Here is a 12,868-nt window from a genome sequence, read left to right as displayed (position 1 = left end):
ATCTGGCCAGGTGTCTCTTTAATGCCTTTGCCCTGTTGCTTTACATCAGCTAAGTATAATACTCTGCTGATGTCATCCCTTCATCATACGTGTGCAATATTTTGGATTTCTTTTTGGACAGCTAGAATTTCATTTGCCGGTATATTTATCACGTGCACAGGGCCTTATCTCATCTTGCATATAATTAGCAAACCTCCTGGGAAGATAATACTGTTTCAGCTCTTGCATCTTAAATCTTCTACCGTTTTATCATCCAAACTCTGATTAGGTTCGTTCAAGTTGCATTAGTTATGTATTGTCATGCTCTACGTGGTAGTGCCAATGTTTTTCATGTTAACATGTTTTTCCATATATAGCTAAATATTAAATTGATTAGTATATTTGCACACTAGTTTTGAATTAAAAGCAATATAGGTGCTTAACTTTGATAATTTATACCTAAAAGTTAATATGATTAATTGTTAACATAAAAGTGTTTCTAGAATATAATTTGATTAGCTGAACAAGATACATATGTGATAAGTACGAGTAGATGCTCTCACATACTTATTTCCTTTGCGAAGATAAAGTTTAATTTGTTTAATAAATTATGTGATAACATTTATAAATAAAACATGATTAGCTTTAACTCCACTTTTAAAACTAAATATGTTGTGATTAATCTAAATTAATATTGCTCATATAGTTTTTCTTAGCTAACATAAAACAAGCTCGTAGTTGTTTCTTTTATAATATAATATAAATATTTTGATAATGATTTTCTTTTAACCGTAGCTCCTTTCTTAGTGTCTCTTGCGTTCTCCTAACCGTAGCAACAAGCCGTCTCTTTTAGCATGCTGTTTTCAAGCCTTTTGTCTATTGGTGTATTGTTCTTAGTCTACGTTGTTTGCTTGTATGTTTGCTCGAGTTGCTTGGTGTTTGCTACGGGTAGAAAGAAAACTGTACGTGAGCGCTGGAGACTAGAAGTTGCAGAATAGAAGACCAAAGGATCTTTGAGGAGTTGGCTATATTGACTAAAAAGAAAGTTCAAGGCAAGTATAGCAATTTACAAAGGTTATCGTCTAGCAAGCAAATTAGTGCTTTTACAAAAATCATGCTCTAGGAGTCCTGTTAATTATACTCATGTCCAAGAATTTTGATACATCTCTTTTCTCCATTGTTCAAACTGGGCCTTGTTTGCTCCTCAATGCAACTATAGGTTATGTGGCAATAAAAGCAGTTCACGTTCGACCAAATTTCTAGTGAATAGTATTCATATTTATGGCGCTAAATCAATTTATTATAAAATATATTTCGTAATTGATCTAATGGTATTTATTTGATATCATAAATATTGATGTTTTTTATCTATAATTGGTCAAACTCAAGATACTAAAATGTGACAATGTGCTAAAATTGCATCTTTCTTGGATGGAGGGAGTATATAGACATACGTTATATTTAGATGCATATAGCAAAAATAAATGTACTAAAAAAATTAAAGCGACTTATAATTTGGAACGGAGGGATTAGTACATTTTGTGTGCTCCATTCCAAAACGCTAATACCCTGATGCTACCGAGGCATGTTCGTCCGGACGACCTGTTACTGTTCTCGAGCTAGCACAACGACTGAGCCCGCAATAGGCCCATCTACGCTCTCTCCTCTATACTGCGACAGCCGATAGAAATCCTCAACTCCTTGCTCTGCTCATCGTGGCTCATGCGCCGTCTACCCGCCCCAAGCCGCCACACGGCGACGCCCCCATCCCGCGTTGAGCCGCGCCACGTTTACCACCGTGACGTGCTCCATCCCTGCCGCGCCTGCTCCGCCTCGTGCACCGTGCCCAGTTCCCGCCCCTGCGAGCCGTGCCCCATCCCTCACCGGGTCGAGGTGCTACTGATGCCGCCGTTCCTCACTAAGAGGTCGTGCCCGTTGTCGACGTTGGTGTCGTCACGACGCTTGACCTCAGCTCGTGACATCACGAGATCCAGAGTGGCTAGACCTAGAGCGGGCTTCTTTGGCTGCACCTCACGCCCCCTTCCTTCCTCGGATGTTGCAAGCGCATATTGTAAGCCTATGTTTCAAGTGTTTCAGATGTTTTAGAGATATGTTACAAGTGTTTCGTATGGATGTTGCAAAAGTAGATCGGGATGTTGCATATGCTGCAATGGGTGTACATGTATGTTGCAAAACGTCTGTTTTCAATGTTTTATCTGTTTTTTCAGACGCATGTTGCAAGTGTGTTTATCTAGATGTTGCATATGTTTCACACATATGTTGCAGGTGTTTTATCTGGAAGTTACATATGTTTTGCAGTGGTTTTCAAGTGTCTTTCAGGTATTTTTGCGAGTGTTTCATACGCATGTTTCAAATGTTTGGTCTGCCTTCAGACGTATGTTTTAAATGCTATATCTGGATATTTCAATAGTAGATCGAGGTGTTTTGCACATGTTGCAACCTGCTGCAGCTGCCGGCGGACACGAGGGGTCGTGCGGGACGCAGACAGCGTGCCTGGTCGGGCGGGGGCACAAACACCGCGTGGGGTCAGGTGGGACACAGACGCCACATGGGTTCAGGCCATGCGCGGCAGACGGGGCAGTCATGGGTGTCCAGACGGCCCATTCCAAAATCCAAAAGCCCAAACAACCGGGAGTGCAATTGACACGTTGGAACCAAACCCGTCGTCTATAGGTCTATGTGGTCCCCAAAAGCCTCGTTTATCAGTTCAAAGCACATGAGTATAATTAACAGGACTCCTAGAGCATGATTTTTGTAACGAGACCATAAACTAAGTATATACTGTTACATAATAAGACTTCTGAAGAACTTCAGTACCTCATGAAATACAGCTGAAACCAGAAATGAGATTAGAATAGCTACACCCTGCAGTGTAGATACAATATGAATTTGAGAAGTAGGCATGAGAAAATCATGTCAGTTCTGCAAAAATGAAAAATATAAAAGATCCACAAAATTTTATGTATGTTCATGTATTCACATTGTCTAATTTACATCAGTCAGTCGGCAGAAGGCAGCATGAAGAAATTGTTGCAAAGTCAATACCAGATATCCTTTGTGTTTTACTTAAAATCTTTATCCAATCAGTCTTCTAAACTTATCACTATTTGTTTCCAGTAAATATTATTTGCATAGTAAATCAATTTGGTAATGAGAATTAACTCTTGACCAGTACTATTCTGATTTTCTCATAACAGTTTCAGCCACTTGTTCAGTTGTCTTCATTGTTATTATGATGATTGAGTGCTAATGCTCTGTCAAACCCTGCTTCCCCATTTTCTAAAGAACAACATTTGTATATTGTGAATTCTATATATATTAGCATCAATGTGGAAAGTAAAGATATTACTTTGGGACTGTTTTGCATACATGGATTGAGTAATTGTTTCAAACTAAACTGCATTTGGAGAATTCAAAAGCAAAAAAGAACAAATGTAGAGTTTTGTAGACATATAGAAGCAATTACCCTGGAAAAGCCTTTCCTTATACATGGAAAATAGATGTGTCTGATGATCCACTTATGAACAGGCTGACAAAAAGTAGAGTAATTGTCAATTACTCAAAGTATACCAATATCAATTAATTAGACAAATATCTCGAGCTCAGTGACAGCGGTTATCAGTCACTACCATCACAACTGTCCTTAGTTAGTCTCCACTAAATAAAAGAGTATCACTAACATCACAACTGTCCTTCGTTAAGTAAGGAATTCTCAACTAAATGAAAGGGTATACAATCTGAAGATGGAAGTAAGAAGAAGATTACCATGTTCCACATCCTCCAGTACTGAGGTAGAGCCCCAAAATACCATAGCATTAAAGTGCATGACAATATAATTAATGTCAGTCCTATTTAAAGTTCTCAATCGGAAAGAAACGAACTCAGCTTTTAACAGGCATCTCACCTCTTCAACAGTTTTGGCATTCCACCAGTCCTTATAGAATTCACGGTCACCAAAACAGAGGAGTTCAGCTAGAATGTTCAGCCTGAAACCAAACCAAAAGAGCAAACAAGAAAACCATGGAAAACGAAATATCAAGGTCCAGTGCAGGTCAAAACCCAATTGACCTATTATATAAACCAATCACTATCTGACAAATTTAAGGTACTCTTGAACTGAAGCAAGATACTAACCATAAATGAAAAAAGCAATAGAACATGCAAAGCCATACATATAATGTTGGCACTGAGAGTTTTAAGACTCTTTCTATAGCATTCAAGAAATTCCCTTTCAGTGGATGTTTGGAATTCTTCACAATTGGGTTTATATACTGCAAAATAGAAGAAATTGATAATTTAATCCAAAGTTCTGTATAAATAGAAGTTACTGAAGGAATATAGAAGGCTCACTTGCTCAATTATGAAGCCCATCAAGCCTGTAAAAACCAGGCACTTTATAAGTTGTCGGGTCACCCAACCCTTCCTAATACATGTAGTTCGAGGATAAGTTGGCTGCATAACATGCCAAAGTGACATCAGGAAATTCACGTTTTGTCACTGGCATAACTAGATAGATGTGATGAAGAAATGCAGAATGCAGACATTAAAAACAAAGACGGGCACTGGTCCAAGAATAGTACCTGGTAACAAAGTGTTGGGGCCAACATGAAGTACGCTAGACTTTTAAAGGTTGGATCTTTCATACTCTCAGGCTCGACATAATTTCCATATGCAGCACCCTAAAAATAAGAATAGCAATGAAGGAATAAGCCTTGTGTTCTTGATATTTTGGAGCTCCATCTCTAGGATAAGTAGTAGTAGTTAGTGCCTATGTCATAGCACCTTATCTTCACTTTAGAATCTTATCTGTACTTTAGTTGTTGCAAGTTTGTTTTACTTTCCAGTTGCAAAAGCAGACCTCTGGTTCTATATAGAACCAAGAAGCAGCCATGGTTTAGTGTGGCTAAGTAATATTGAAAAAATTCCCAAACCTGTGTCTTTGCCAACAAGCAATAGTAGTTACTTGCATGAAAAATGACCTAAGAGTATATATGGTCAGCCTATGTAACAAAACACTGTATGAAAGCTAAGAAAAATGCTTGACCCTCCTGATGGTAACATAAATTGATTGGCACCACATTGCATCGTATGAAAAAATTGAAACTAGATAGAAAACATTCAGGAAATGAAACTGGAAAGAAGTTTAAACAGGAAGTGGAGCATATTCTAGCTTCAGAAAGATTTGGCCACCAAAAGGAGTTTTAAGAAAAGTTTGATTGTCAACAAATCAATTTTGAGAAATGTACATCCTGTTAACAAAATATTTGAACTGATTCAGATTAACATGTCAATGCATTACCTTTTCAGTATTTTTGGACAATACCCTTATATCATAATTTGTATGTGCATAAGAGACAAGCTTCATCCACATGATGCTCGCAACAAACATTAGCACGAATCCAGATAGCACTGCTGAGTCGCACCTGAAATTTTTTTGTAATATGACTGAACTGATAATCCAGAATTCATTCATGAGACACTATCTTTTTAAGTAACATTTCTTGGCAATCATAACAAACTTAAGCTAAACAGCATAAGGCATGGAAAAGCACTGACAATATAGACGATGAAAAGGTAACTTGCTCCTAATGCCTCTTTTTGAGAAATAAAAATGACTCAACCAAATTCTACTACTTGCACAGCAACATCAGAAATACTACAGTTTTTTTATTCAACTTCCAAGAATGTGAACAAATATGTCAAATTTTTGTTGTACAATGGAAGGATCAGCTTCACGTTAGGAAAAGGGTTTCAAGCTACAAGAAAGAAAAATATATGCATAATAAAATGTGTATCAATATTGATGGACTAACAAATCTTCCCAATTAGATGGCAGTTAGTGAACAGATCAAGACAGAGTAAGACAGCAAGGATTTCTTCTACTAGAGATAAATGAACATTTGCAAGAGATTTTATCACCAGATACTTTTTTTCTCAAATACGCAGAAGCGCTGCATATCTTTCTACTATAGAGAGGAATCACCGGATACAATTAAATAGAAGTGTTATGTAACCACCTTTTTATCCATCCAATTTGCATAGTATAGTAGGTAACTAAAGGGAAAGACTAAATGTTTGAGACACAATAATGTAACCACCAGACCACGAAGTACAGCAAATTACAAATAAGGTAAATTGAATGTATTCCATACCATGAAATACTAGAGCTCAACGAATGTCAAAAGCAGATGCATCCAAACAAACTGCAAAGCAGAAAAGAAATGCTTACTTAAGAGTCACAACAACTGGATAGACAATGACAGATGTTGTAATAATGATATGGAGTAGAATAACCACCTGCAAGAGGTGTATAGAAGTCATAAACGGTAAAATGGCACTTGAAAGATGCAGAATAGAGGACGGTCTAGTTTTATACCAAATTCAATCTTCAACATTTATACCTAAGAAATAACAAAAGAGAACTTCTCTAAAAAGACTATACAATCCTGAGAGAGCGTGAGACAAACTTACATGTTCACCAATGAGCTTTCTTCTAATCAGCTTCTCAGCCATGAGGGCAACAAGTGGGAAAACTGGTAAAGTGAGGCTGCAATTCACAGATAGATTACTTCTGTAAGGCTTACAGCTCTTATTTGAAACCCATCTGAATAAAAAAATGATAAAAATATGTACCAGCACATTAGAAGGGGCCAGTCACCCAGCGATCTTGCACTAAACCAAAATCCAGCTCTTATCAATAGGCCATACTGCACCAGCAAATTTAAATAAAACATGGAATGTGTCATATTTACACTAGACAAATGCGCAGAAAGAAGACCAGATGTATTTCTGAAGGAGATGGACTGAGGGATCTGTAAATGAAGGTGAGGAAAATGAAAAAAAAAGTAATAAACCTTCATTAAATTCTCAATAATGAGTCTGCTGTTGACTGCAATCAGAACAACGATGCATAGATTCAGAAGACCAGCATGACTCTGCAATCGGAAGAACTGCTTAGTTTCAGGACTTCAATTCTCCATGGGCCATGGCAACCAAGAAATATGGCTTGCAAAATTAAGGATTCACCCTCAGTTAAAGAAGTATAAGATAAAATGACATATGGAATACTGATATTATAATCAAGCTGCATGGACTCAATTATGAAAGTGTTGTCCACTGTGTAATCCAGGAACCGTGTAGGAGGAATGTGATGTACAAATATTCAGGCAACTCACAGAGGATTATTTATCATCCAAATAAGCATTCATCTAAAACTCTACCTTCAATAGATTTAGAGTACGCGCAGAAACAACAAAGTCTAATAAAAGTATCACTGAAAAATTACATCTTATGTGTTTGTACTGTAATTTGAGCCCTGTTAAGAATACACTGGGAAAAGGCTCCTAGAGTAGCAAACAAAAATAATAAGTCAATGACAAGAAAAATTGTCCAATAATATGCCTATTCAAAAATGGAGGGCTAATCAGTTATTAAAACTTAAAAGTGGTCCAATACAGCAGTATGCAGATGCACAGTTATATGGTCCTCAACGAGAAGCAATGCCCCCAGCAGGAAAGCCAAGTAGTACAAACAATATAACACGCATTGTAGTTAGAAAAGTCAGCATTTGACACTGAAGGGCACTGCAGTTCCGAGTCTGAAGCATCTGGCTTTAGTCCCAACAACTGCCCGCATCAGTATAGTAGTAGCGCTAACAATGAATTCAATGACCCATTGGCTCATCCAGTCATCCGTTTCAACAAGCAAAAGCTCTTCCAGTGGTAACGGTTACGCTCGTTGCTGTATGCTGCTTGAGCCGGCCGATGCCAAATTCTGCTTGGCATGCATCTGGCACCGGCGCACTGGTCCCCCTGATCCCAAAACAAGCAAACACCGACCTCAATCGCAGCAGCGTATGCCCCCCACGAAACGAATTGCGCCCGTCCGAGTACACGCGCACAATCTATCCACACCCGTGCACGCGGGATGGCAACCGACGAGTGGCGGATCCATTGAAAAATATTTTAGGGGGCTGAAAAATGTGCGACAGCAACGTACCTCCGACAGCAGCTCGATCTTAAGTCATGATAAAACTTTACCTAAAAATTCATGGGGCTCAAGGGGCTCCAGGCCTCCGGTTCGGTAGGGGGCTCAGCCCCCCGCCCCACCGTTGAATCCGCCCGACGAGTATTAAGCTAGCCACCGATAGCACAAAGTGTGATTTGAACACAAAAAAACAAAGGCAGAGTTGACTGGAAGCAACAAAAAATTTGCAGGACTTCGCAACTGGCGTGGATTGAAGCACGAGCGCGGGGGTCAGAGCAATCGCTTACAAACGACGAGCCCATGCATTGGCGCCTCCTCACCTGCCGGAAGATGGCGTCGGAGCTGAGGGGGCTCTCCTTGACGCGGCGGTGGGCGGGCGCCGACGCTCGGTAGTATAGCATCTCATGCTGCTGCTGCTGCTCCTGCGGCGGCGGTTGCAGCTCGCCGTTCTCCCGCCGACCTCCGGAGGAATCGTCGGCATGGTCGCCGGCGTCGGCTGAGGGGGCTCGGCGGAGGCGGAGGGAGGACGACTCGCCCGCGTCGGCGCCGGGGCCGGCGCGATCGGAAGCGGCGGCCACGGAGGGGGGCGGGGCCATGCGAGGAAGGTTCCAGAAGGTCCGGGAGCGGGGGTTTGGGGGTGCGCGAGACTTGGGGGCGGCGGTGGCGGTGGCGGCCTTTGGTGCCTGGTGGGAAGGGGAGGAGCCGAGGTGCGGGTTTTGATGCGGGTGTTGGGCCGCGCGGCGGCTGACGCGCAAAAGCGCGGGGCGGAGATGGCGGCCTCGAAAAGGGGACACGTGGACGGGCGAGCTTGCCAGGCGTCCTCCTCCGTCACCGGCTTGGTTGGCAGGGTCCGGTCGGGCGAGTCGACGATCGACGCAGCAGGCGGCAGCCTGTCGGTCTCGTTTCATCGAGCGCTTGAGCCGCGCTGAGGATGGCACGTCCCGCCTGTGGAACGTGCTTCTCCGTCTCGTAATGAATGCATATATCGTTTCTTAACGAGTCAATTTTTTAAGTTTTATTATTTAAAATACAGAGAATCGTATCAACATTTATATATCTAAATAAATTTATTATAAAAATATATTTCATTCTTATTCTATGATATTTATTATACATAAATATCAGTATATTTTTTATATTTATTTATTTAATTAAAGGTTAAAAAGGATTATTCTTTGATAAACAAGATGTGTGTTTATTTTAGACAGGAGGGAGTACCTGGAGAAAATCAAACTTGGCGATGGAGATTTGTGTGTTCCAGAAAATCTACAGTTGTAAGCACCACCTATAATTATTTATTTTTAAGGAATAATCCCAAATACATTTATATTTATTCTATTATTATAGTGTAATAACCAGTAAAATGCATATTGCTAGTTTGCTACGTTGAAATACTATTATATTACTGCTTTGAATTTTTTGCATTATAGTCTTTCGAGTATTCTCTGCCGTTATATTTTTGCATTGCAGTATTGCACTCACAAGAACTCTGCATATTTGTTAAAAACATATAATTTTGATTTAATATATTTTTCGATAGCAGACTCTCGGTGCTACCAATTTTGCAGCCCAGCCCAAGCCATCATCTAATCCTAATGTTACAGTATCGCATAACTTTTAGGGCTTCGATGAGAATCATGCTCTCTCGGGTTCAGGTCCATAAATTATACGGACTTACTAACGCCCGGACGTCTAATCCGGAGCACTAGCGTTTTCACATGCCCCACTGCGTGGGCCCTCATGCATGCGCTCGGTTTCTCATGCGCCTGTCTGTGCCCGCTCAACGGCGCCCCAACAGCAGACCGGCACCGCCCGAACGTCACCTAGCAGTTGCAGCATGTGGCTGCGGCAAGTGGAACCCATTACAGCAAGTGGAACACTAAATCTATTTTTGCAATACTCAGATAAAACACTTGCAACATATGTCTGAAACAGCTAAAACACTTTCAACATACACTGAAACACTTGCAAAACACCTGGAAAGCACTTGAAAGTCATTGCAAACATATGCAACATCCGGATGAAACACTTGCAATATACGTATGAAACACCTGAAACACTTGAAACATATGTTTGCAATATGCATGTATATTCAACATCTAAATCTACTTTTGCAATATCCAGATAAAACACTCGCAACATACGTCTAATACAAATGAAACATTCGGAACATACACTTGAAAACATATGTGTATAGCTATTGTAACATGTGCAACATCCCGACCTACTTTTATAACATCCCAGTCTATTTTTATAACATTGATATAAAACACTTCCAACGTAACTCTGAAACATTTGAAACATATGTTTGCAACATGCTCTTTCAGCGCAAACATCTTCGTGCTACTTTGGCCAATGGAGGCTCATCAGCGCATGGAGGTCACCAGTGTGCTCGTCGGTGGCACAGAGCTCGCGTGCAACGTGGGGCTAGGCGGCGGCGGCGTAGAGGGGGGGTGGGTGACGTGTGGATCAGATCACTGGTGTGTTTGTCGGCGATGCGGAGCTCGCAAGCAATGCGGCCCCCTAATTTAGGGTCCTCTGTGCATCATGTATCAGTCCCTGGATCAGTAGCTGATACGCACATTTCGAACAAGATTGATATCAAAAACCATACTTTATTGCTAAGGGGAAAACATATTACACGGTTCGAGTTTACATAGCTTAGGCCATTGGCCTTACATCGTATATTAGAGTTCTAAGACAGCAGTCCTATGTCGTCGTAGCTCTATTCCTACAGGCAACTTGGAGTGCGGGTATAACCCTAGACTTACTCCTCAAGCATATTCCTATATCTCAATCGTCATAGTCCTAGCGTAACTCTCTCGTGTAGTCGTACGGCTCCGTCTTCGAATATACTCTGGGTGTCCTATCCTTGCGTAGTCCTCAATAGCTCCATACTCATACATTCTCCTATTGTCCTATCCTCGCGTAACTCCAATAGTCGTAGCGGGGTGCCTTTGGGTACCCAACTGAGCTTAGCACCCTCCAGAGCAAGGTGGGCGTACCGAACTGGTCCAAAAAGGTGCTGCTACCAGGAGGAAACACGGGCACGGCCATCTGTGTCAAAAAGGGATGCAACTCTCGTTAGAGGATTACTTTGTTGAGAGATGGAACTTAATAATTGGAATAAGCAATTATAAGGGAGGGAGTAATGCAATATGAATGACATGAGTGAATATGATGCATGCTCGTTTCGTACGTCCTCACAAACCTAAGAAAATTTAAGTTCTAGCAGGATATATGGTGGCATACATACGTTCTCTCAATTAGCGGTAACTAGTCGATCTACGCGGTGTGTTGTTAGCGTACCTGCAAAAAAATTCATTACAGCCCAACCCAACAAGATATAATGCTAATAATGAAAGTAGTAACTAAGATACTCTCCATATATACATCCCTAGATATATATACTTTGGTATCCAAACTACCCGACAGATGTACCTAGAATTAAGTACCTTCATATATATATGTATGCAACATGTAAATACTCTAGTAACCACAACTAACTCTCCCCTAGATCGACAGTTGGATGGTCATGCTCTCACAACTCACACTTACCTTAGCGTAGAGGCAATTGATCCATACATTACCATTTAAGCGAATGGCACCCATGCAATAGCACGCCACATGGACGACAAAATAGAAACAACCAATTTCCCCCAAGTTAGTAATTATATATAAGCCACCTAGAAGTCCTTAAGTGGGCTACAAGGGATGTGATCACCAGTACAATATAAATTTTTTTATTTTTGAACACTTATATATAACTATAAGTTGGAAAACCGTTTTCACAACAAAATCTTTTGTTTTAAATACCCGTATGACATGTTTAGTGTTGAATCTAGCTCTGATACCAGCCGTCACAGAACCGACCAATTTATAAGAGCACAAGTATAAAATCAATCACCGAAACGATTAAATTCTTGCACTTAAGCCCATATAAACCCGGTAGTCAACTGAAACCACGAAGGATTTCAAACTAACTTGGATACAACTAAGATCACAGTAATTCAACATAACATATCATACATTATAACATTTCATAGATGGTTTGCAATTAGGTTACAACACCTCAGAGTCATCGTTATTACAAAACAAGTCTTGTAAAGTATGTGGAAGCAAATAGTTTAACTTACACACCCGAGTTCAAATACAAATACCAGTTTACTGATCACAACCCATAAAAGCATTCGGATAAGAGAAACAGAGATCATGCCCATGATCTAGTCTTCGTCACCCGCCGGGTGGAGACAATACTTGCATAAGCCATGTATAGAAGGTCATCTGCAACAAGAGGGAATAAATCCTGAGTACGAGAATGTACTTAGCTAGACTTACCCGTTGGAAACCAAATAAATGACACCAAGGATTATGCATAGCTTAATTTAGTGGATCTGGCTGACACTTTCTCTTTACGGAAAATCATAAGTAATAATGATCAACTCTTAACCTAAACTAGCAGTGACTTTTAGCCATTAACCTGTCATTATATTAGCACCTGTACTAAGCAATCATTTGATTAAGATACAAACATTAATAACCATAGCAGGTATAAATTGTGGCAACATTATCATCATCATCCATTTAACCATATCGTTAAATTAATTGAATCCACGTTGCCGCTGCTCAGTTAAGTTCTCACTATCCGGGAGAGACAACGATTCAAATCGATTCATGTCCAGCTGGAGGGGTATTCCTAAACACAAACCCTGCTTCCCCCGTCAGGGTCGCAAACAAGTCACCTTTGGCACAATTCAGGAGTCGCGAGTCCGAATAGATCGGCATTCTCAGAGAACCACTCTACCAAGGTTGCTCAGGACTCTAACCCGCTTTGGACTTATGCCAATGGCTCTCCGCACATCCTTACTACCTCCAGAATGCA

At 40.6% G+C, this 12,868-nt stretch overlaps 1 protein-coding gene across 3 annotated transcripts; it reads right to left on the bottom strand.

The window, feature by feature from the left end:
* Nucleotides 1-1,042: 1,042 nt before the first annotated feature.
* On the bottom strand, nt 1,043-8,890 carry LOC136520730 (diacylglycerol O-acyltransferase 1-2-like). Of its 3 annotated transcripts, none has more exons than XM_066514379.1 (13): nt 8,307-8,889; nt 6,855-6,935; nt 6,634-6,707; nt 6,472-6,547; nt 6,230-6,297; nt 5,300-5,423; nt 4,581-4,679; nt 4,351-4,452; nt 4,135-4,271; nt 3,905-3,986; nt 3,766-3,786; nt 3,467-3,529; nt 1,043-2,922 (listed from the first exon to the last, which is right to left on the bottom strand). In XM_066514379.1, the coding sequence occupies exons 1-13, from the start codon at nt 8,580-8,582 to the stop codon at nt 2,917-2,919; spliced, it is 1,209 nt and encodes a 402-aa protein (XP_066370476.1). In that variant the 5' UTR covers nt 8,583-8,889; the 3' UTR covers nt 1,043-2,916. The 3 variants fall into 3 exon arrangements, with proteins under 3 accessions (XP_066370476.1, XP_066370474.1, XP_066370475.1); XM_066514377.1 differs by having other exon boundaries at nt 1,045-2,865; nt 8,307-8,890; XM_066514378.1 differs by having other exon boundaries at nt 1,045-2,831.
* Nucleotides 8,891-12,868: the final 3,978 nt, after the last annotated feature.

The sequence above is a fragment of the Miscanthus floridulus genome, chromosome 18 (assembly GCF_019320115.1).
Source record: "Miscanthus floridulus cultivar M001 chromosome 18, ASM1932011v1, whole genome shotgun sequence".
Taxonomy (NCBI): domain Eukaryota; kingdom Viridiplantae; phylum Streptophyta; class Magnoliopsida; order Poales; family Poaceae; genus Miscanthus; species Miscanthus floridulus.
The sequence above is the reverse complement of the archived record's forward strand: the minus strand, read 5'-3'. Positions and strand labels throughout refer to the sequence as shown.